At 36.9% G+C, this 22,790-nt stretch overlaps 1 protein-coding gene across 1 annotated transcript in view; it reads right to left on the bottom strand.

Annotated features, from left to right (window-relative positions):
• RNF128 (ring finger protein 128) overlaps positions 1–22,145 on the bottom strand; it is a 100,886-nt gene extending 78,741 nt beyond the window's left edge. Inside the window, exon 1 of the mRNA XM_019018832.4 lies at positions 21,740–22,145. Coding sequence (XP_018874377.1) covers positions 21,740–22,145 — 406 coding nt within the window. The remainder of the gene's footprint in view (positions 1–21,739) is intronic.
• Between the last annotated feature and the right edge of the window lie 645 nt (positions 22,146–22,790).

The following is a 22,790-nucleotide window of genomic DNA, read 5'->3' as shown; positions in this document are numbered from 1 at the left end:
TGATTGGCAAGAATTTGAGGGCAGGCTATCTAGTTTGCTGCCTAGCTGGTATGATTTTTTCCTAACGTTTTTGTTAAGGTATAATTCACATAGAGTAAAATTCACCCTTTTTAGTATATGGTTATATAAGTTTTTACAAATATATACAGTCATTTAACCACTACCATCACAGTCAAGATATAGAATGGTTTCATTACCACAAAAACTCCCTCATGCTATGCCTTTATAGTCAAAACCCCTTCCCACTTTTAATCCCTGGTAACTACTCAGTTGTTTTCTTTCCCTGTGGTTTTTGCCCTTTCTGGATTGTCATATACATGTAGCTTTTTGTGTCTGACTTCTTTCACTTAGCAAAATGCAGTTGAGATTCATCCATGTTATTGTGTTGGCGTGGCATTTAAACAAAAGAGTGGTCAGAGAGATAAGTGCTGTGAGGGAGTACAAAGTCCTGTGCTAGAATAGAGGCAGGAATGTTTGCCTCTGACTCAAGGAAGTAGGGGCTGTTTCATGGATAACAGCAGGACCTTGAGGGATAGATGGGATTTTGATAGACACAAATGGTGAGGGAAGGTATTTCAGTAGAGGATATAGCAGTAACAAAAGCTCAGAGTCAGGACAGAGCAGAGCAGATTTGGGAAACAGTATTTTCATTTGGCTAGAGTACAAGAGGAGGAGTAGTGGGAGATTGGGCAGAAAAGGTAGGTTAGGGCTTTGTTGACCTTGAATAACATATTTTGGAGTTGGTCTTGATTCACTGGGCAGTGGACTGTCATTGTAGGCTTTTTATTCAATCTCTTTTATGAGGAGAAGAGTAGTTTAGCCTGCAGGTAATTCTGTTGCCCTGCCTGAACTGTAGTAGACAGCTCTCTGTCCAGGTAGGTATACAACTTGGACTCCTAAAACAAGGCAACAAACTACATCTAAATATATCCAAAGCATACCAAGGACATAAAATATCTGCACTACAGATACTTGCTAGAAAATTCATTCATGAAATTATTGAACCCGATACCTGCTAAAAGCTCTTTTTTATCTCCAGTTGTATTCTCTCAATTCTGTCTACAGTCAAGGTATCAGAAAGGCAGGTTTTGTTCCTGGATCCTATTTTCCTAGTCCTCCACAAAAACATCTTCACTGGGGTAAGAGTTAATGTTAGGGCATCTGTCTTAGCAGATAGCCAATTAAAAACAATCCCCATTGAACAGCATTTCTTTCTTTTGTAAAACCATATTATCCACTGATTACTTGAATTCCTATGTAAAAAGAACTTTTTCCTATTTTGGATGCTTGTGTCTGATTATAAAAGACATGAATAAACATTTCACCAAAGAGGAAATACAGATGGAAAATAAGCATACGAAAAGATGTTAAATGTCATTAGCCATTAGGGAAATGCAAATTAAAATCACAGTGTGATATCACTGCATACCTACCAGAATGGCTAAAATTAAAAAAAATAATGTGTCTACACCAAATGTTGTTAAGGATGTGGAGAAGCTGGATCATATGTACGTTTTTTTTGGTGGGAATGTGAAATGGCACAGCCAATCTGGAAAACAGTCTGGCAGTTTCTTATAAAACTAACATCCAACTCACCAATTTCAGTCATGGACCTTTATCTCAGAAAAATGAAAAATTACATTCACAAAAAGCCATTCACAAATTTTCATAGCAACTTCATTCATAATTGCCAAATCTTGGAAACAACCTAAATATCCTTCAGTGAGTGAATGGTAAAACAAACTGCGGTACATCTATACCACGGAATATCACTTAGCAATAGAAAGAAAGGAGCTATTAATATATGCAACAATCTGGATGAATCTCCCGAGAATTATACTGAATGAAAAAAGCCAATCCCAAAAAGTTTACATACAATGAGATTCAATTTATACAACATTTTCTGAGGTGATAAAATTATACTAATACCAGATTAGTGGTTGCCCAGAGTTAATAAGGGGTTACGGGGTGGAGGTCCTTTTGGCTATAAAGGGACAATACGAGGGAGCTCTGTTGCAATGGAATCGTTCTGAATCTTAACTGTGGTGATAGTCACATGAACCTACACATGTGATAAAATTGTGCAGAACATGCATATAATTGCACGTAAAACTAGTGAAATTCGAGTAAGGTGGGTGGATTGTATCAACTCCAATTTCCTGGTTGTTATATTGTACTATCGTTATACAAGGTGATACCACTGGGGGAAACTGGGTAAAGGGATGAAGGGTATACAGGATCTATTTCTTACAACTGCATGTAAATCTACATTTTTAAAAAATAAAAAATTTTTCTTTTTTAAAAAAGAGGAATACATGTTGATTGTAGAATTGTATAATGCATTATTTGAATTCAACTTTAGGAAATTATTTTTGTTGAAGAATTTGCATATTTTCTTAAAACATAAAAAAAAAATCACCGTGTTTCTAGTTTTAACTTTGTGTCAGGAAACATAAAGCCCATAGTACTCCTGCTATAGTAGTTCTTTTTTTTTTTTTTTGAGACGGAGTCTCACTCTGTCGCCCAGGCTGGAATGCAGTGATGCTATCTCGGCTCACTGCAAGCTCCGCCTCCTGGGTTCACGCCGTTCTCCCGCCTCAGCCTCCCCAGTAGCTGGGACTACTGGGGAGTGCCCGCCACCACCCGACTAATTTTTTTGTATTTTTAGTAGAGACGGGGTTTCACCATGTTAGCCAGGATGGTCTCGATCTCCTGACCTCTTGATCTGCCTGCCTCGGCCTCCCAAAGTGCTGGGATTACAGGCGTGAGCCACCGCACCCGGCCTTGCTATAGTAGTTCTTAACCTTTCTGAGGTCAGAGTTACCTCTGAAAATTTGATGGAACCTAGGTACAAAACAAATCAACACACACAATTTTGTGCACAATTTCAAGGAGTTGTATGGACCTTATGAAAGTTATCCAACGACCCCATGTTCATGTTCATATACTGTTCAATATGGTAGCCAATAGGCTCATGTGGTTATTTACATTTTTTTATATGAAAAATTCAGTTTTTCAGTTGCATTAACTATATTTCAAGCACTCAGTAGCCACAGATGGCTCGTGGCTACATATTCAACACAGAAATAGAATTTTGTATAATTGTAAAATGTTCTGTTGGACAGCATTGCTCTAGAACATTCAGAATAAGATTTGCTTTTAATTAATTTTTTGAGACTGAGTCTCACTCTGTTGCCCAGGCTGGAGTGCAGTGGTTGATCTCGGCTCACTACAACCTCCACCTCATGAGCTCAAGCGATCCTCCCACCTCAGTCTCCCGAGTAGCTGGGACTACAGGCTGCGCCACCACGCCCTACTAATTTTTGTATTTTTAGTAGAGACGGGGTTTCGCCCTGTTGGCTGGGTTGGTCTCCAACTCCTAAGCTCAAGCAATCCACCCGCCTTGGCTTCCCAAAGTGCTGGGATTACAGGTGTGAGCCACCGCACCCGGCTGAGATTTGCTTGTATTTTTTTTTTTTAATTAACTTCATCGGGCTGGGGACAGCGGCTCACACCTGTAATCCCAGCACTTTGGGTGCCCAAGGCGGGGGGTGGGGGACCACTTGAGCTCTGGAGTTCGAGACCAGCCTGGCCAACATGGTGAAATCCCGTCTCTAATAAAAATACAAAAATTAGATGGGCGAAGCGGCGGATACCTGCAGTCCCAGCTACTGGGGTGGCTGAGGCGGGAGAATCGTTTGAACCCAGGAGGCAGAGGTTGCAGTGAGCCCAGATAGCGCCACTGCACTTCCAGCCCGGGCCGCAGAGTGAGACTCCATCTCAAAAAAAAAAAAAAAAAAAAAAAAGTAACTTTATCTACTCATAACTCCAAGAACATTAGGAGGTAGTCAAGAGTCAGGCTTATTTACATAACACCAAAACAACTGGCTAAAAGTGGAATGTTCAGTGACTTTGTTCAAATAGTATATCTTTTATTTTAGTAAACATATATGATACTAACTGTGGCAAAGGGTTATTAAAATAACCCTTTTACTTAACTTTTAACTCAGTTAAGAGGGAAGAGCAAAATTTTAAATACTATTATGGGAAAAATAGCTGAGTTGAGTAACATTTTAGATGTGTAGGCAGAAAAAAATGTGGAGAATGCATAAGGGAACTTCTGTCTTGCAAAAAGTAGCATTCTGGTTCATTGTAGTTTGTCAGATATTTAGGATTAGAAGGTGCTCATGCTCAAAGTGTTAGTGATTTATCAAAGCTCTAATGATCTTTCTCTTAGAAGAATTATACGCTTAAAGCATTAACAATAAACTTGCTTTACTGGCTTTCTTCTTGAGATCTTAAAATTAACTTTTTTCTTTTTTGAATTGAATTTCATTTTCCACCTAAAGCAATGTACAGTTTTCTCAGAGTTGCTGCTTATTAGTCCTTAGAAGGGAATTGAGTCAGTTACAGACACCAGTAGATGGGAAGCAGTGATGCAGATGATACAAAGGAACAGATAATAAAAAGACACTCGAAGTTGGCTTTGAAATGCATTTTTCAGCACATTTTCATATTCTGTTTTATGCAGGCATTCTCTTCAGACCTATAAAGAGGTGAATCTGAAGTATGTTGAGTGATCAAAGAAAGTTAGCCTGAGATTTAACCACCACCGGTGGGCTAGCCACATGCAGGTAATTAAATTAATGGTAAAACTTAGCATATTTGTATTCTGTATGTCATCTTACTCCCATGAGCATGTAGCCACTAAAGAGATTCTATGAACTTACTGATCTTATTCATTCTGGGAATTTATTCCCATCTTCAAGATGTTTAGTTTTAAAATAATCAATTAGATTGATTTTTGTTTTATTTAAATCAATTTGGCTGACCTTGGCTGAGTGTCTTGTTCTCATAATTGAAGCAGTTGCCATATGGTGTCAGAAGACATTGGAAATTTGATTTCAGATGTCAGTATAACAAGTTACCCAAACCTGCATGTCCTGCACATGTATCCCGGAACTTAAAATAAAATAAAATTTAAAAAATATGGAAAAATAAACCAAAATAAAATGTGCTTGAGACAAGTACTGAAGTGTTTGAATTAGCCATAAAAATGTTCAACATGCTGTCTGTTGGGCCTTTCTTTTATAAGGTTGGAACAAAAAAATGCTGTGTCATCTCTTGTATAGTGGGTTGAAAAAAGGAATTGCACTCTAACTATGATACGCAATCAATAAATCCTAAATACATATTCACAGGTTTTTCTGGTATGGATAAGTCTGGCTCACTTAGCTAGTTTCAAAAGGAAGATTTAAAAAATCGTCGAGATCCAAATAAATGAAAACTTTGTTATGTGCTTAGGAACTTTCCTGTGTTTTATGAAACAAAATGATCTTACTGTCTGGTGATTGCTCCATAAATATGTAAACCAACTAAATAATTCTACCATCCACAAGAGGATATCTGTGAAGGGGTGGATACTAATTTCAGATTTTTGCAGGGTTTGCAAAAGTGCATTTCCACTCCAACCCTCCACTCCCATGGGGTTAGGCGGTGAGTAGGTGGGGAGAGAGGCTGGCTCCTATAAATAAGCACATCTTCCTATAAATTAAGTGGGTGTTTTGAAAATGAGGAATTAGATTCAGTGATTTTTTTAGCAAAAATTATTTTTATATTTGCTGTGGATCAAAATATTTTTCAACATCCTGTGTGGTAAAGTAGCAAATATTCAACAAGTATTTTCCCACCAACTTCCTTCACAGTCAAATGCGGTTGTGCACAGTTCAGCTGCATATGTTGTACACATATAAATCACATTTTATTTTTATTTTTATTTTTTATAAATCACATTTTAGTTGACCACATATTTCTGCTTATAGCTTCAGAAGAGGCAAATCATGAAGCTAGACTAAACCTAGAGAGACTATTATTTCTAAATAAAATTGGCCAGAATATAGTTGGCTATTTTCTTTGTGAATTTCTCCCTAAGGCACCCAGATCAACTTTTTTTTTTGACAGACTCTCGTCCAGGCTGGAGTGCAGTGGCACCATCTTGGCTCACTGCAACCTCTGCCTCCTGGGTTCAAGCAATTCTCCTGCCTCGGCCTCCCCAGTAGATGGGATTACAGGCGCCTGCCACCATGCCCTGCTAATTTTTGTATTTTAGTAGAGACAGGGTTTCACCTTGTTGGCTAGGCTGGTCTCAAACCCCTGACCTCAAGTGATCTGCCCGCCTCAGCCTCCCAAAGTGCTGGGATTACAGGCGTGATTCACAGTGCCCAGCCAGATCAGCTTTTTGTATCCCTGAAACTCCAAAAGGTTTTAATTTTATCAAACTGAAAATTCTTCTGACTCATTTAAGTCAATATCCTCAATAAACTGTAGTTCTCTGAGTTTCCTAATGTATTATCCATAATTGTTTATGCCGTTTTAACAGAATATATAACAGGTGCAAAAGTAGTGCTTGGAGGACTAGAAATTTGCCTTTTGTTGTGTATATGTTCACTGCTTTCCTTCTGTTCATAACAAATTCTAGTGGTATATCAAAGACAAGGGTGAAACTGACTCAGGGTCAGGAAAACAACCATATTAAAGGAATTGAGATTATCTATTTTTTTCATAGTTTAGTAGAACATGGTACTTTACTGTTTAGCTTCTCAGGAATCAGAACACAATTTATGCAGTATTTAAAATTTATATGAAATTAAATTTAGAACATTGGAGTGTTTGTTCTAAAAACATTGGAGTGTTTGTAAAAAAGAAGTTATAACAGTTAAAAATGTTCCAGGTAAATATAAGACAGCACAAAACCACCACAGCTTCATATTATGAAAGTATAATTACATTTAAACGGCACAGTTCAGTGAAATGAAAGCCTAAAGTAGAAGATTCATAACGTATTATTGCTTGAATGAGACAAGTTTTATCAATATTTATCACTTTGCTAACATTTTATGTATTTATAGAGTAAGGATTAATGGGCTGTGGACATCTATTTCTTCAGAGAAGTATTAATAGGATATCCAATAATTTGAACAATATCCACAAATGAGCAATGGGGATATTCTTTTAGATATAACTTTTTTCATTGTCAGAAGTACAGCCTGAGCATACAAAATAAAGGAAATAGAAGCTTACTTTCATTATGAAATTATTTTGCAAATAGAGTGAAACTATACTAATAAAACTTGCTTGAAGTAGGCAAGTTCTATAATTGGAGTTATAGAATATAGTAATATTTTATTATTTTGGAGAATGGTTAGCACTCATTCCATGATAAAGGAAATTCATACTGTATATAAGTTCTGCACTAGGAACCTTGTACAAAAAAAGACCCCACAATTTTTCTAGTGCTTTAGGAAGTATTCATTTGCATAAAAGCAACTGAAGTATTAATTCAAATCACATTGCTCTTTGAAGCAGATTTCTATATTTCATTAGCTTTGATTACATTACTATATAGCCTTAAAACAGGCATTTTATGTATTTTTAAATATATCCTTCCATTGTTAAGAAAACTGCTGTCAGGTAGGCCTTCCTCTTAAAGTTTTTTAAAAATATAAAATGCAGCTCTATTATTTTCAAGTAATATAATAACACAAATGAATTGCTACTAAAATGATGCCAAAAAGAAGCACTGCTGGATCTGCTTTATTGAATAGGCAAAGATTGTTTGCAGAAAACAGTTGCCTCTATATACTACTTAAAAGAGTTTCTTTCTCTGAAAGCACTTAATAATCTCCTCACTCCTCTAAGTGCTAACCCCACATTTTAAACTTAGATTAAACACTGGTGAGAATTAATGAGGTTTTTAATACTCTACTCAAATTCACATGGTATGATGGAGATCACTACATCTACAACAGCTTATGTAGATAAGTGGAGAGTAATGTTAACTAATTCCACAATATCGTGCAGTGAAACAAGATCTGAACTGGAATCTGGTTCCTTCACTCCATAACCCTGTGTGGGTGTAAGCACTTTATGTAGCTGTGTGAATCACTGTTGGTAACCTAGGCAGTTCCTACTGCCAGAGCTTTATATAGAAACAGCCTAACAAAGAAGTCATGTCTCCAACTGCCAGCTAAAGATGAGACATCAAATAGCTGTGGGGAGAGCAGACAGAGATTAAAAGAACACTCTGTTAAGAGTCAGCATGGTGTCATTAAGCCGAGGAACCCCAATCTTTCTGGTGTTATCACACTTAAATGGTTCTAGATAAGATTATGAAGTAGGAAATATTTGACTGGGGGGATAGATGCTCACTTTTCCAGCCTCATTCATTCATTTTCATATTCTCATTTATTCATTCATCAATGAGGGCCTGATATGAATCAGTCACTGTGCTATACTGAGATGAATGAAACAAAGTCCCTGGATCTCCGTCAGTCTTGTACTGCTTCCAGATCACACCTCAATCAATCTGCTATTTTACACTCAGGTTGCCATCAATGAATTAATCCCTGCTAAGTTATCAGTAGTACTTTTCAGTTGGTGTTTTTTTTTTCCTGGGACCATTTGCCTTTTTAACAAGGACTCAAAGACCCTACAGCTTTTAAAACCTGAAAGAATGCTGTTTTAATGAAGGATGAAATTTTAGACAGCATGTTAATAGGGAGGAGAATATTGTTGGGGATGGGGACTCCTGAGACACAAAAAGCCGCACATCACACAGGTGACTGGCCCCCAAATCCTTCTCCAAGACACAAAAGTAAAGTCATCCTCAAAAAGTAGATGGAGTATATCCCATCCCACCAAAAGAAAAATTTAAAAATAATTTATTTATAATTATTTTAGTGGTAAAAACATTGAAATTCTAACATTAGTTAAGAAAAAAAGCCAACATGTCAATACCACTGATTGGGAATTGACTGGATGATATAAAGTAAATAGAAGACAACTTAAAATATGTCCTATATTGCTCAGGAAGGCACAACAAGGAAAAATGTGTGAAAGTTAGAGGAAGGCACATTTTGGCATAGTTTGAACAATAACTTTCTAAAAACTTGAGCTGTTCAGCAATGAACTGAAATGCCTTGTGAGATGATGAACTCTCTGTCCCTGACAGTGCTCAAGTAGTAAGTGAATGACCACTGGACAGGGTTTTAGTTTAAGGGATTTCTGAAGTACATGGAAATTATGTATTTTTTAATGTTTAAGCTATGAATCTATTAGTCTATAATAGTTAGGAATTCAGGAATTATACAAATGAATATTTAAGAATACATAAAAATAGGCAAAAAGGCAAAATTAGCATGACCCGAACTATGTATGTAAATTTTGAATAGGTGCCAAGTAAAGGAAATATCAGGATAAACTGTTAGCCAAAAAAGACTTCTTGTAGGACAAACATTTTTGCCCAAGAGTTTAAAGTGGGAAAGAGACACAGACAAGTGAAGAAGAGGGAGAATGAACTGAAAACAAGGATGACTTCATGAGCATCATCTTGCTACTACTGTAGTTTTTACTGTCTACTATAGAATAGACATTGCACAAAGTGCCTTCTTTATATGCATTATGTAATTTAATCCTTACAACCACCCTATATAAAGTAGTACCACATACTCTTATTTCTTTTCATATCCTATACATCTTTCGCCGTTTAAAGTAGTATTGCTAGTATTCCCATTTTACAGATGAGATGACTGAGATAAGAGGACTGAAATTCAGAGTGTTTAAGTAACTAGACCAAGATCACACAGCTGGAAAACAAACAGTAGATCTGGGATTCAAACCCAGGTCTATCCCCCTACAAAGCCCATGCCTTGAATCACTACTATATCTCACTGCTTCTGGTAGAAGCCATGCATGCTTGAAGGTTCAGAGATAGAACTATGAAATGTAAAACTTGGGAGGACAAATATTTGGCTCTCAGTAAACATTCGTTGAGTGAATAAGTAAACCCTTGTTTTTTAGATTTACAAAAATCACAGTTTTGCCTTCTTTTATTCCCAATTTGGAAAATCCAATTGTCAGCCAGAACTTGCTCTCCCTAAGAGATTTCCTCCTAGCCACACTGCAAAGCTACCCTTGGCCAAGGCTATGGACAAGTAAACAAGAATGAATAGCAACCCAGGGGTTCATACCCTAGGGTTTCTCTTCACCCCTTGGTCTCCCATGCCGTGGAGGTATCATGTGGTAATGCATCAGGTTAGAGCCCTAGTATGTCTCTGTAGGCCTTCTTTAAGCCTTTAAGCTGCCCTTATTGAGGTAATGAACAGCAGCTTTCAGGTGAGAAAGATGTATTCCTTGTGAAACAATCAAATCACACTCCTTCTTCTAACCAACATGTGATTTACCCACCTCTCTCTGAGTTCTGCTCCAAGGAGTCCTCACAAAGCCCTTTGGTAAATATGGTCATTTTGCATATCCTGGCTTTTTGAGAAAACTAATTTTCTAAGAGCATTTGCCTGTGTGTATGGTTGAAATGGTACTACATTTCTCAGATGTAACTACTGTGACCTCCAACTGCAGCTAATCTTGCTATACATAAGTTAACTGAACATTTAGATTCTGACTGCATCCTATATGAGGCTGAAAAAATCAGTTGAAAAATTATTTCTGAAAAATGGTTATTCGGTCCATGCTGACATTTTTAGAGCTAAAACAATATCAAACATCCTATTTGACTGATTGTACACTTCTCTTCCTCTGCTGAATTGACTGCTTTGAGGGAAAAGAACTCAATTTACATTTCCATTTAAAAGCTAAAAATATACATAAGTAAATGTTGATTGGATTTAATTCAATTCTGGAATGCAGGGTATCCGGGCATTTAATGATTGCAATTTTGACATCCTAAGGCCTTGACTAAGTTTCTACCAGTTTTTACTAAAATCCTAATCTCCTCAGTGCAGATAGGTAATTAGCATTAGTCATAACAAACAGATCATTTTCCAGCCATTTGATTTATTAAAAGGGCCCCAAATAATTTTTCATGTGCTTGTTTCTTATAATGATTTCCTATTTTTATGCAACATCCTCCAGATACCCAGGTGACACTCAAGTCAAGGACCAACTTGTACCTGGATTAAGACTATAAAGCAGTTCCATTTGGAACCCTAGGGCAGGTTAGTTTTATATTCAGGTCATTTAGCACCTGTTACCCTCCACCGTACCCTACCTCCCTGCCCAAACATTGACATGCTTCTCCATCCCTGTGATCCACAATCATAGCTCTAGGAACAAACCCTTGTGATTTAAATGTATTCACATTTTCACCTCTAATCTGTTCAGCTCTGCCCTTGCCAGCTCCTTCAAGAGTGGCTGCTCCCTTGTGAATAATGCTCTTACATTTCATATACAATGCCAGCCCTTTACATTGATAAACCAAGTACCATACTTGCCTGAGACAAATTTACTCCAGAATTTTGTTTCTAATCTTTACATTATTGCCACCTGGTATCACATTCATTCCATCCTTAGCTAGTTTCCCAAATGGAAGCTAATTTGTTTACTATTCACTTCTGTGCTCCTCTCTCTGTACTACTCATTACTTTCTTCTTCTACTTCTCCTCTCCTAAAAGTTTCCATGTGTCTTCTAGATCTCTGGTTACATGACAGATGTTTAACTTGTATACTTTCCTCATCTTCTCTTCACTGTGGGTTCCCTGTGCTTCCTGACTCAACCAAAACCCGTCTTATCATGAGGACACGACTTCTCCTTCAGATATTTTCAGTAAGGCAGCTCATCTGTTCGTGCCCCACATATTTCAAGGAATAGGAGTCTCTTCACTCCCACATTGTTGTTTCCAGACTACTCCCCAACTCTTTTTTTTTTTTTTTTTTTTTTGAGACAGAGTCTCGCTCTGTAGCCCAGGCTGGAGTGCAGTGGCGCGATCTCGGCTCACTGCAAGCTCTGCCTCCCGGGTTCACGCCATTCTCCTACCTCAGCCTCCCGAGTAGCTGGGACTACAGGCGCCAGCCACCACGCCTGGCTTTTTTGTATTTTTTAGTAGAGACGGGGTTTCACCGTATTGGCTAGGATGATTTTGATCTCCTGACCTCGTGATCTGCCCTCCTTGGCCTCCCAAAGTGCTGGGATTACAGGCGTGAGCCACCGCGCCCGGCCTATTCCCCCACTCTTATGAATCAAAATCTGCTTCTTGGAGACTCACAGCATTTGGTTTTAATAACCTCTATTACCTTCCTCTCTGCTTGGCCATGGACCAACCTCCCAGTAATTTCCACACATTTATCGAAGACATTATCATTTGGATCACAGCCATCCTTTTCACCCTCAAATCTTTCCATCACTCAACATTCTGTCCTCAGTGTGGTTTAACTTCAGGAATTTTTGTTGCCATTCCACTTTATTGACCCCACTGCCATGGCCATACTCTGTATATTATCAGCATCCTAATCTGCTAAACCTCCAAAATCCTAACAGAAATATCCCACTTTCTGATTGGTTATCCTATAACTCTCTCACTTTCATATTCCCGGTACTGGTCTTTGACTTCTCTGCTATCACCTTCTATGTTGATGACCCTTCCAACACTCTGACCTTTACAATTTCTTAATTGCTTCAGTTCTAATAACCTTAACATTTCTATTCTGCCTTTTATGACTTGTGTAAATATTAGTCCCCTGACTACATTTCCCTCCTTGAGGGTAATGATGATATTTTTGTACCATTTTTTTACAGTGCCTTCCAATAGTATATGCTCACTGGAGAGGTAGTATTGTGTACTGATTAAGAGCACAGACTCTTAATTATTAGGATATTAGGTTTCAAATCTCAGCTTTGAAACGTACTAGCTGTATGACCATGGCGAATTTAACCAATCTCTCTGTGTCTCAGTTTTCTTATATATAAAATGGAGATACTGACACTATGTACCTCATAGGAGTTGTTGGGATGATTACACTGAGAAGAATGCTCGGCACATAGTTAACAGAGTACTTACTATTAGCAACTGCCTTCATAAAGGGGAAGGAAAAACAGATACTTTAACAGGTACATTACTGAAAGAAATAGAGTTCCAATTTATCATGAGAAATGATGCTGAGACAGTCATTTAAAATACAAATGGAAAGCAAGTGAATTATTAAGGAAATTTTCATTTCTCTTTGTTCTTTCCACAGGGGAGATGTCAATGTATTGATTATTGCTAGAGACGAATTTACTTAACTACATTGTGTTACTATCATTGCATATTGAGGTCATTAGCTAGGTCATGCTGAGAATATATGTCATTAAAAATTTAGGCAAAAATATGATATACATCTAAAACTCTAAAAAGTTACAGTTAACATTACTATATTGTTAAATATTTACATGACTATTAACATTACTATACTGTTGAATATTTGTGTGCTCAAAGCATGTCCTGAGCATAGGTGGAACAGGTTGTTGCTTGCATGATGTGATGAGGGACACTCTGAAACATCATCTCCTGGAATTCACTCTTCTACTGTTCTGTCAAAGGTCCTGATATCACCAGTAAGAAATCTGTTTTGTTTTTCCTTTAAGGCATGTTGTTTCTAGGTGCAACAAGTAAATCTTTCCCCCAACTTTATCAAAATAGCACCTGAATATCGAACAATTTTCTAAATAAGTAGCACATAAAACTTGCAAGTTTAGACAGAAACAGATATAATCTGTTTATATGATGTCCTTGCTGCCTAGGGAATGTATTCTCGAATGAAGGAAGAGAGGTAGCTGGGGTAAGAGCACTTATGGACTGAGGACTGCTGAAATGAGAGTGACAGAGAGAGAGTACTTAAGAGGAAGTAGCCTACTTTATATGGTCTTGCTCAGGCATTGTTCTGTGTGTATTTACACACACACTCTTTTCTAATAATTGCAAGTAATTCTGGGGGAAATCTATGTCTGAGCAGCAAATCATAACATAATAAATGAAACATTAAAAATTTAGGAGGAAGAGGCCAAGAGTTAAGCAAAGCATATGTTAATGAACAAATGGCACATGTTTAGATGCTTTCAAAATGCTCTTTGATTTTAAAATGGAGAAAAGGGAGATGAAATGTACTTGAAAGGGCTCACAGTAAATTTACTCATTTTGTTTTTATCCGGAAACTGGTGCCCAGCGGTACTATATCTTGATTTCCTTATAAACATACATTTTAATGCAATTATGTTTGTATGTGCCTGTACCCAGGGGAGGGGGGCACCTGGGCATTTGTGTGAAAGCATAAAAGAGGTACTAAAATAATTTGTTATTGTAAGTCAGGTAAAAAAAAAAAAGCTTATGATGTTTCAGAGATTAATGAATTCCAAGCATAGCTGAGTTATTTTCCAGGCGTAACATGTTATATACTTACTAATACATCCCATAATCACGTCAATTTTTAAAATAACTGTGTCATTCTTTAGTTGACTTGTGGTACAATGTAGTTGTCAAATATTTTGCTTAGAAACCTGTCTTTTTTGCCCATATATTTCTATTTTATATCTGTCTCTGCATTTATTATTCTTTACTATTCACCATGGTACTTCATCTTGTTTTTAATAAATAATTTTCCTAACTTGTCAAGATGCTTTTACTGTTTGTTTGTGTCTTACAACTTGACATTCAACTCGGAGTCACAACGAAATTTCTTTTTCAATTGTTTTATCCAGGGCACTAATAAAATTGTATTTGGAAAATAACCCAAAATTGTCCCTTTTACCTATTGTTTCTTATTTCCATACCTAATTTATGGAGATCATCTATTGTTTCTGTATACCACCTTATTATTTCTCCCAAGCTAACAGTAAACTATTGGATTTCCCTTTTGGGCATATCCCACATGGTGACTCTATCTGTATCTATCTACACACAAACATATATGCATATATACATATATATGCATATTCTAGTTAACCCATAAGAATAACAAAATTAAAAAATCTTACTGAAGTCCTGAACCTTGATAAAGACTATTTCCCAGAAGCTTCTATCAAATAACATACTCAATGATAGAACGGTGGGAGCACTTTTTAGTAAAGTCAAGAACAAGTCAAGGATGTATACTGTTATCACTATTGTAGCCCTAGACAATGGAATAAGACCATTGGAAAAATTAAGAGGTAGAATTAAAATAAAAGAAGAAGCAAAACTTTCTAGAGAAAATGATCACTTATCTTGAAAATTCAAGAGAATCAATGGATGAATTAATAAAATTAATAGGAGTTCAACAAGGTGGTCAGATGCAAGGTCAACAATAGTGATACAAGATCAATATCAATAGCTTTCTTATGTATCAGCAATAATTATGTTAATTGAAGTATTGTTTGTAAAAGAGCAGCACTGAAAACAACCCAAATGTCCATTGCTAAGGGACTGGTTAAATAAATTATGTGTGCATGTGCAATATTAATATAATGCAATAGTTAAAAGAATGAATTTGATTTAAATACAAATTTACTGACATGAACATAACTCCAGTTCCTATTGTTGAGTAGCTAAAGCAAGCTACAGAATAACTTTGTTAATATTAAAAATAAAACACAAATTGACTACGTGTTTTCTGTACGTATATATGCAAAAATGAATAGAAAAAGTCTGAAAGGTTACATACTGAATGAATAGCAATAGTTATCTCTTGAAAAGGTGCTTGAATTGGGGGTGGTAGTCAAAGGGAGACTTTAATTATATTGTTAGTATTTTTTGTAGGAGAAACTACTCATTTATTACTTGTATCAGTAAAAATAAAAACAATTTAAAAAATACAAGTTTGTCAAATTTACCTAACTTCATTTCAACTTGTCCATCTTTTCACATATAAAAGAGAATTATTTTGTAGCTTCTTAAACTTTTATTCATTGAGCAAATAGTGAAGACCATGCATTATGCTCTATACAATGGATACAACGGCAAACATGACAGACGTGGTCTCTGTCTTCCTGGAACTTACAATCTAGTGGGAGAAACAAATAATAAACAAGTAAGAAAATAATTAGGCCAAGTGCGATGGCTCACGACTATAATCCCAGCACTTTGGGATGTCGAGGCAGAAGGATTACTTGAGACTAGGAGTTCAAGATCAGCCTGGGCAACACAGTGAGACCCCTGTCTCTAAAAAAATAAAATAAAATTGCCTGGTGTGATGACACAGGCCTGTGGTCCCAGCTACTTGGGAGGCTGAGACAGGAGGATTGCTTGAGCCCAGGGAGTTCGAGACTTCAGTGAACTTTGTTTGTGTCACTGCACTCCAGCCTGGGTGACAGAGCAAGACCCGTATCAAAAAAAAATTAAATAAATAAATTTAAAAATAAATTCAAAAAGAAAATATACATTAAAATAAATTTTAACAAGAACGACCTGAAGGTTTTGATAGAAAATAATATGAATAAGGTCAAGGGAGACCCGTTAGAAGAATCATTTAAACTGGTATATGGAGTACCTGTTATGTGTGATAACAATGGTGGTGAGAGAGAGCAAAGCAAGTAAAAAGCGTCCCACGCGGAAAAAGCTTCACGTGTTGGAGAAAATGTCCAAAGATCAGAGTGGTTGAAGCATTGTGAGGGAGAGGGAAAGAGTAGACTGTTAGGTTGGAGAGATAGGCAGAGGCCAGATCATGCAACTCCTTTTAGGCCTGATAAAATTTAGACTTTATTTGAAGAACAATGGAAAGTCACTGGGGAGTTGAGAAGAGGAGTGATGTGATCGACCTATATTTTTTGATCACTCTGGCTTCTGTGTAGAGAATATATGGGGTAGGTTGAGTAGAAGCAGGGAGCCCAGTTTGGAGGCTATTTGCAGTAGTCAGTGCAAGAGCTGGCAGTAGCCTGCACTAGACTAGTGGTAGTAGATAGACATGGTTATATTTTGGAGGCAGTGTTATGTGAAAAAAAAATGAAGGAGAAGTGACTCAGGCAGAGGAGGCAGCAAGTACAAAAGCTTGCGCTTATTTCTCTTAGTTAAAAAACAGAGAGAAAACCAGAGTGGCTGAGGCATGGTAATGCAAGGCAGAAGGGCATAGGATAAGGTCTGATTGTACATGATTAGCATCAAACCTTGTAGGCCTAGGCTCAAGGCCTGGATTTTATTGTAACTGGGGTGGAATTACATTTTCCACAGGATCACTCTGGCTGCTATGTGCTACAGAGGGGCGAGAATAGCAAGAGAGAACACTTAAGAAGCTATTGCAGTGGTCCAGGTGAGAGATGATTTTGGCCTGGGCTTGGATGGAGGCAGCAGAGGTGAAAAAGTGAATGGACTTAAGAAATGCTTGGAGGTAGGATCAAGAGAACTTTATGTTTAATGAGATGTGGGAGCAAAGATGAGGAAGGCATCAGGGGTTACTTTCAGGCTGTCTGGCAAGGAAATGTTTAGTGGAATTGAGGCACTGAAAGGAGTCCCGTGTGGCAAGAGTTCAGTGAGTAGAAGAGGAGGGAGTGAGAGGAAATGAGGTCACAGCAGTAGGCCAGATGATTCAGAGCTGGATAAAGTCTTGGAAAGAAGTTTGAATTTACCCTGAGTGTCATGGGAAGCCACGGAAGGATTTTAAACAGAGTGAGATTTATTTTCTCTAAAAAGCCACTTTGGCTTACAGTCTGGAGATTGGGCTTGGAAGGGGACAAGAGTGGCAGGGAAATCAACTAGAAAGCTGTTGTAGAGGTCTAAGATAGAGTGAGTGGTGTCTTGGAGATGCACAGAATTAGACAGATTTGAGGCTCATTTGAAATGCAACTGATTAGTTTTCTTGAATTAAGCTCTTCTTTATGTACATATCTGAGTTAGTTTTACCGAAGTTTTTATCATCTTCTCACTTCATTTATATACCATGCTTTTATTTCGCCTTTTACTTCTAGAAAAACATTTTTATAAAGCATGTGAGTTTGCTGCTATAATTAAACCCTTCCTTTTCATGCACTTCACTACTCTGGAATTGGTTGAGTTTTGGGGATTCTGAATGCCGCACACTTGACTCTAATCCACTTCGTTGGACACAGCTGAAATGATAAAAGGTATAAACCATTTCATCCCTCCCAAATTACTGACCTTGCTGATATAAACTACATCCAAATCTAAGCATTTCTTAAGACATTTTACCTAAAAATAGCATATTTAACTTCCAAAGCTGTCTGCTCAGCAAGCAAGTACTTAACATGTTACGTGTCTTCTGCTTGAATAACTCAGGAGTCCTGAATTTTCTTGCATCTCTAGAATAGAACTGAAAGGCCATGTCTGCAGTGCTTGGAAAAGATTGTTAGGAAGTTACATACTTACTTAAGAACATGGTAAACATATCCTTTTATTTCCCACCTCATCAAAATGCCAAGTCAAAATCCCATTATTCCTTCTGGTAAGCTAGAATATGAAAATATATGTATATATACATATATGTTTGTGTGTAGATAGATACAGATATACTCACCAATGCAGAATATAACCCAAAGGAGAAATCCAAGAGCAAATTAGGAAACTGATACTGGACACAGCACAATGGGAAACTGAGTTAGAAGTTTACCTCCAATTATTAGGCTATACACTATTCTTCCTCAGTGGAAGCTATTCTGAAACTGAAATTATCCCCGTCAGAAAAATAACACTCTTAGTAGGGAGGCTGTAAATAGACTGGACTCAAGAGTAAGGACATTCTGTATTTAAATCATGAGGCAAGGAGTGTGGAAGCATCCCTTAGACTTATCAGGTCCCTTGAAGGCAACCTATAAAGGATGGGGAGGCACAGAAACGTGAAAGGACATGGGGAAGAGAATATATTTGCACAACAGTATGAGGGTGGGTGAAGTAGATTGTCAGTGAGAAAGAGACAAGTTGCCCCTGATATTTAGGACCTAGCCTGGCACTCTCAATTAAGCCTTGACATTTTCTTGTTGAATATAAACCATCTCTCAGAACATCAACATTCGAGAAGGTCAATCTGTGACTATGACGGATCAAAACAAACAAACAAAAAAGACCACTCCAATCAGGTCTGAACACAGACAAAATATGGACAGTGTCCTCACCACAAAAACTACCAAATATTTCTCTATTCTGGCTAATAAGGGTAACTACCAAATATCTCTCTATTCTGGCTAATAAGGGTAACTATTGCTTCTTTACCAATTACAGCTTTAGCCATGGGCTAGTCTTCCCCACTTATAAAAAAGGTTTATTTAGAAACCTAAACACAGAATTACAACTTACTGGCAGCCTCCAAGTTCAGAACAAAGCCAGCTAGGGTGGCCAACTTGTCACAGTTTTCCCAGGAATTTCCTGGTTTAACATTAACAGTCCCACATCCCAAGAAACCTTCAATCTCAAGCAAACCAGAATGGTTGGTTAACAGTCATCTTCCTTCAACTCTCCCCCAAAACACATAAGCAAGCCCAAATCCTGCAAGTCCTTTTTAACACCCTCTTAGTAGGATGCCGTATGGTTTTCCATGGTGTGTGCTCTTCCAATTGCTGCAACAAGTAATAAATCTACCTTTTTAAACTACAGGTCTGTTGCTAGTGGTCTTTGGCTGGAGAGCATTGACATTAGAAAGAAGTAGAGAGGCACAACATTGTGGAAGTGCTTAGTAAGACCTAGTACAGGAAAATGGGACTGAAGGAATGAAGAGGTAGGGGGAGCCAGGGAAGAGTAGAAGAGTACAAGGGCCTGAGGGGGCTACAGTGTGATTTTCTGAAAAGGTGGTTTTTAGGGGGTAATACAAGATGAGATGACAGAAGGTGAAATCGTGAGCTTTATTGTAGGAGGATTTCCCCCATCCTCTGTGTCAAAACAAAACAAAACACGAATGAAAAGACAGCAACAACAAACAAAATGTTGGCATAAAATAATGACAGTCTTTAATAATCTAGTGTCTGGTCATCTAGTTTTCATATCCACACTTGATTCCTTATGTTTGTCAGCTGCATCACTGAATAGTTTTTATATAAGGGAAATTTCTAGGAAGGAAAAAATCCAATGGCACACTATTTGGCAGGTCTTAAAAGGGCAAAATTCCAAATTTAGTTTTAATACTTTGGGGTTGATATCATCATATGTTAAAAAACAATGTTCATTAAATAAACACACTATAACAGTGCCTGAAATATAGTAAATGCCAATAAATGTTAACTATCACAGTTATGATCATTATGCTATCTTTTTCAATGTGTTTATTTTAAAATAGGTGCAATACCGTAGCTTTAAAATATTTTTGATCATGTGTCTTTGGTTATATTGGAGGTATATATTGAATGATAAGTCTAACTGCCTCCTTTTTAAAACTCTGTTCAGAGTCACATATTCAAATGATTATGCACATGTTTCTTTTGGAGAGATTTACTGTGAGTGATCTTTGGTAAATATTTCAAATTTACTGGCAGGGTACCTACATTCTACTAGATTGGTCCCTAATACAGGTTGCAAAGAAAGTTTTGAAAACAGGACTACTATTTAGTTTGATACTGTTTGTATTTCAAAAATAGCAGGAGAGTGAATAAGTAGAATGTGTTCATGCAAAAGGAAACCCAGAGTATTCAGGATCTCTAAGTTTAAATGTATAGCAAGTTGGTTCCTTAGAACAGATTTAATTCCTAAGTTTTATCAGAAAATGGCATTAGTTTCTTTCTACAAAAATGAAAGTCACTCGTAAAAACACAGGAACAGGCAGGGAATGCTTATGAAATGCTCTTAGCTAGAAAATAATATAAAATGTGAAAGTCCGAGCTCTTGCAGTGTCCAGGATGTGTCACAAAAGGTAGCACATGGAGTTTCGTTACATCTACAATAATTTTGTACTGCTGAAGTTCGTCTTACTTGTTTTTTTGATGCTTAGCGAAATAAGCAGTTTGGTTTTCAAATATTAGTACTAAACAGTGATATTGTATGTGTACAACTTGGAACGTTCCAAGCACCATACTATTCTTAACATAAGTTTGATTTTCTCCTTTTCATAATTCTAAAATCTGTTTAATTTAATTTGCATTAATTTTCTTAGAGGCCAAATTTGGCAATAACACCAATTATCAAAATTTTGTATTCATTTACTGTCAGCGCTTGCCTTGATTGAAATTATTCCTTTTTTTTAGACCAAGTCTGATAAAAACACACATACCTATCCACAGTGAACAAAATGGGGTTCAGAAGTTTACTTCTTCATTGGTTTAAAAATCTATTTACTTGGAAACTGTTTTTTAAAATAAATAAAAACCAGTGATTTTCAGAAGTAACTCCTTTAAAAAGTTAATAAATTAGAAGTTTCTATTTACTTAAGAAGCCATTAGTAAATATTTCTAAGGGAAATCTTTATTTTCTTTGTTAATTACAGTGTTATCCTATTTCTGCCATACACTTTTCAATGGGTAACATCATTTTTTTGTAGATTCGTTTGTATCAGTCCCGCAAAAAGATTCAAATCTTACAAGCATACAGTAGAGTCAAGCTCTCATTTCTATAACATTTTACACACTTATAATATGCTATTATTTAAGCATAGTGAAACTGTTTTGCAGTTTCACAAACTTGAAAACATACAATCCCTTTTGCAGGAGAAAATAAATCAAACTGAGAAGTGCAAATTAATAATGAAATTAAATTTTTTAATGTTTAGAGGTAAAGGCACAGTTTATTAAAAAGCAACTCACGATATAATGCCCACTGAGGAAACTTATATTGCTAAGAAAACATGAAAGAAAATAGGAATCACTTCATGAATTGCTACTGTCTTTGGAACAAATTAATTAAAAATATTAAATAATAATAAAGTAATTACAAGTCGTGCCAGGCAAGAAAATTTAAAGTAAAATTATTTTACAACCTTGTTGCCAGATCCTAGAGCAGTTCTAGATGGAAATACCATTCTAAGATAAACAGACATTAACTCTCTTTGTGAATCAATTATTACTTACCAAAATTTGCCATCTGTATCGTCTGATTGCCAGTCTCTGGAGCATTGTAAATCACAACAGCATCAGCATTTCTTCTGCCCGCTGTTTGAATTTTTTCTGAAAATGTACAATTACCTCTTTCTATCAGTGCAATCCAGGGCTTCTTAGTATTACTAAACTCAGTGTTGTGGTCACAAGCTTGATAGTTATTGTTCTTAGGGATGCCTACCACTCCCATAGCATTAGCCACTGGTGAAGCTAATCCATAAACGCCACATTCACATGTCTCTATTGCAGTGTAGTTGCTGGTTTCATTGTAATAAGTCACAGTCACATAGGCACTCATTGAAAAAGATGCTGTAATTTTAAGTAAAAAGGTAAAAATTACAAGGAGCCAAAAAAAACTGGACCTATTCTCCTGGTTCATTGCTCATTCATTTGAGTATAAAATTTAAGATGTTTGCTGATATTTCCAACTATCAGTCACCATTGTCCACTCACGTCCCTGCTGAACAGAAGTTTGAAATTTCAGTTGCACGTAGGTAACTGATCTCACCTCTAGCAACATAACCTCTGGATACATCAGCTCTATTTCACTTTAGTTATCTACATTCCCCTTTGCTTGCCCCTCCTCCAGCTGTACACACAGGTAACCCTTAACCAGGACTACCTTAGTGATAAATAACACCATCAACTTTATTCTACATGTCAACTTATTAGGATTGGATGACTTCCTGCAGTACATTTTTTTTTCTTCTTACTGTTCCAACTAATGCACTTTCATAAACATGGAGTGGATTGGAAAGAGGAACTGGACTCTGGGGAATCCCACGTGACAAGGCTGAAAGTTACCTCTCTCAGAATATCTAAAACACTAAACTGGTTTGCCAAGCCCTGCTGAAATATGCTATCAACCAGTTCAGCCTGGAGTAAGTTAAGATCCATGAGTTTAATTGCTATGGCATTAGTAGAATGAATTTTACTGCTTTTTTCTCTTCTAATTTCTCTCTCTCTCTCTCTCTCTCTCTCTCTCTCTCTCTCTCTCTCTCTCTCTCTCTCTCTCTCTCTCTCT

Source organism: Gorilla gorilla, chromosome X (genome assembly GCF_029281585.2).
Source record: "Gorilla gorilla gorilla isolate KB3781 chromosome X, NHGRI_mGorGor1-v2.1_pri, whole genome shotgun sequence".
Taxonomy (NCBI): Eukaryota; Metazoa; Chordata; class Mammalia; order Primates; family Hominidae; genus Gorilla; species Gorilla gorilla.
The sequence above is the reverse complement of the archived record's forward strand: the minus strand, read 5'-3'. Positions and strand labels throughout refer to the sequence as shown.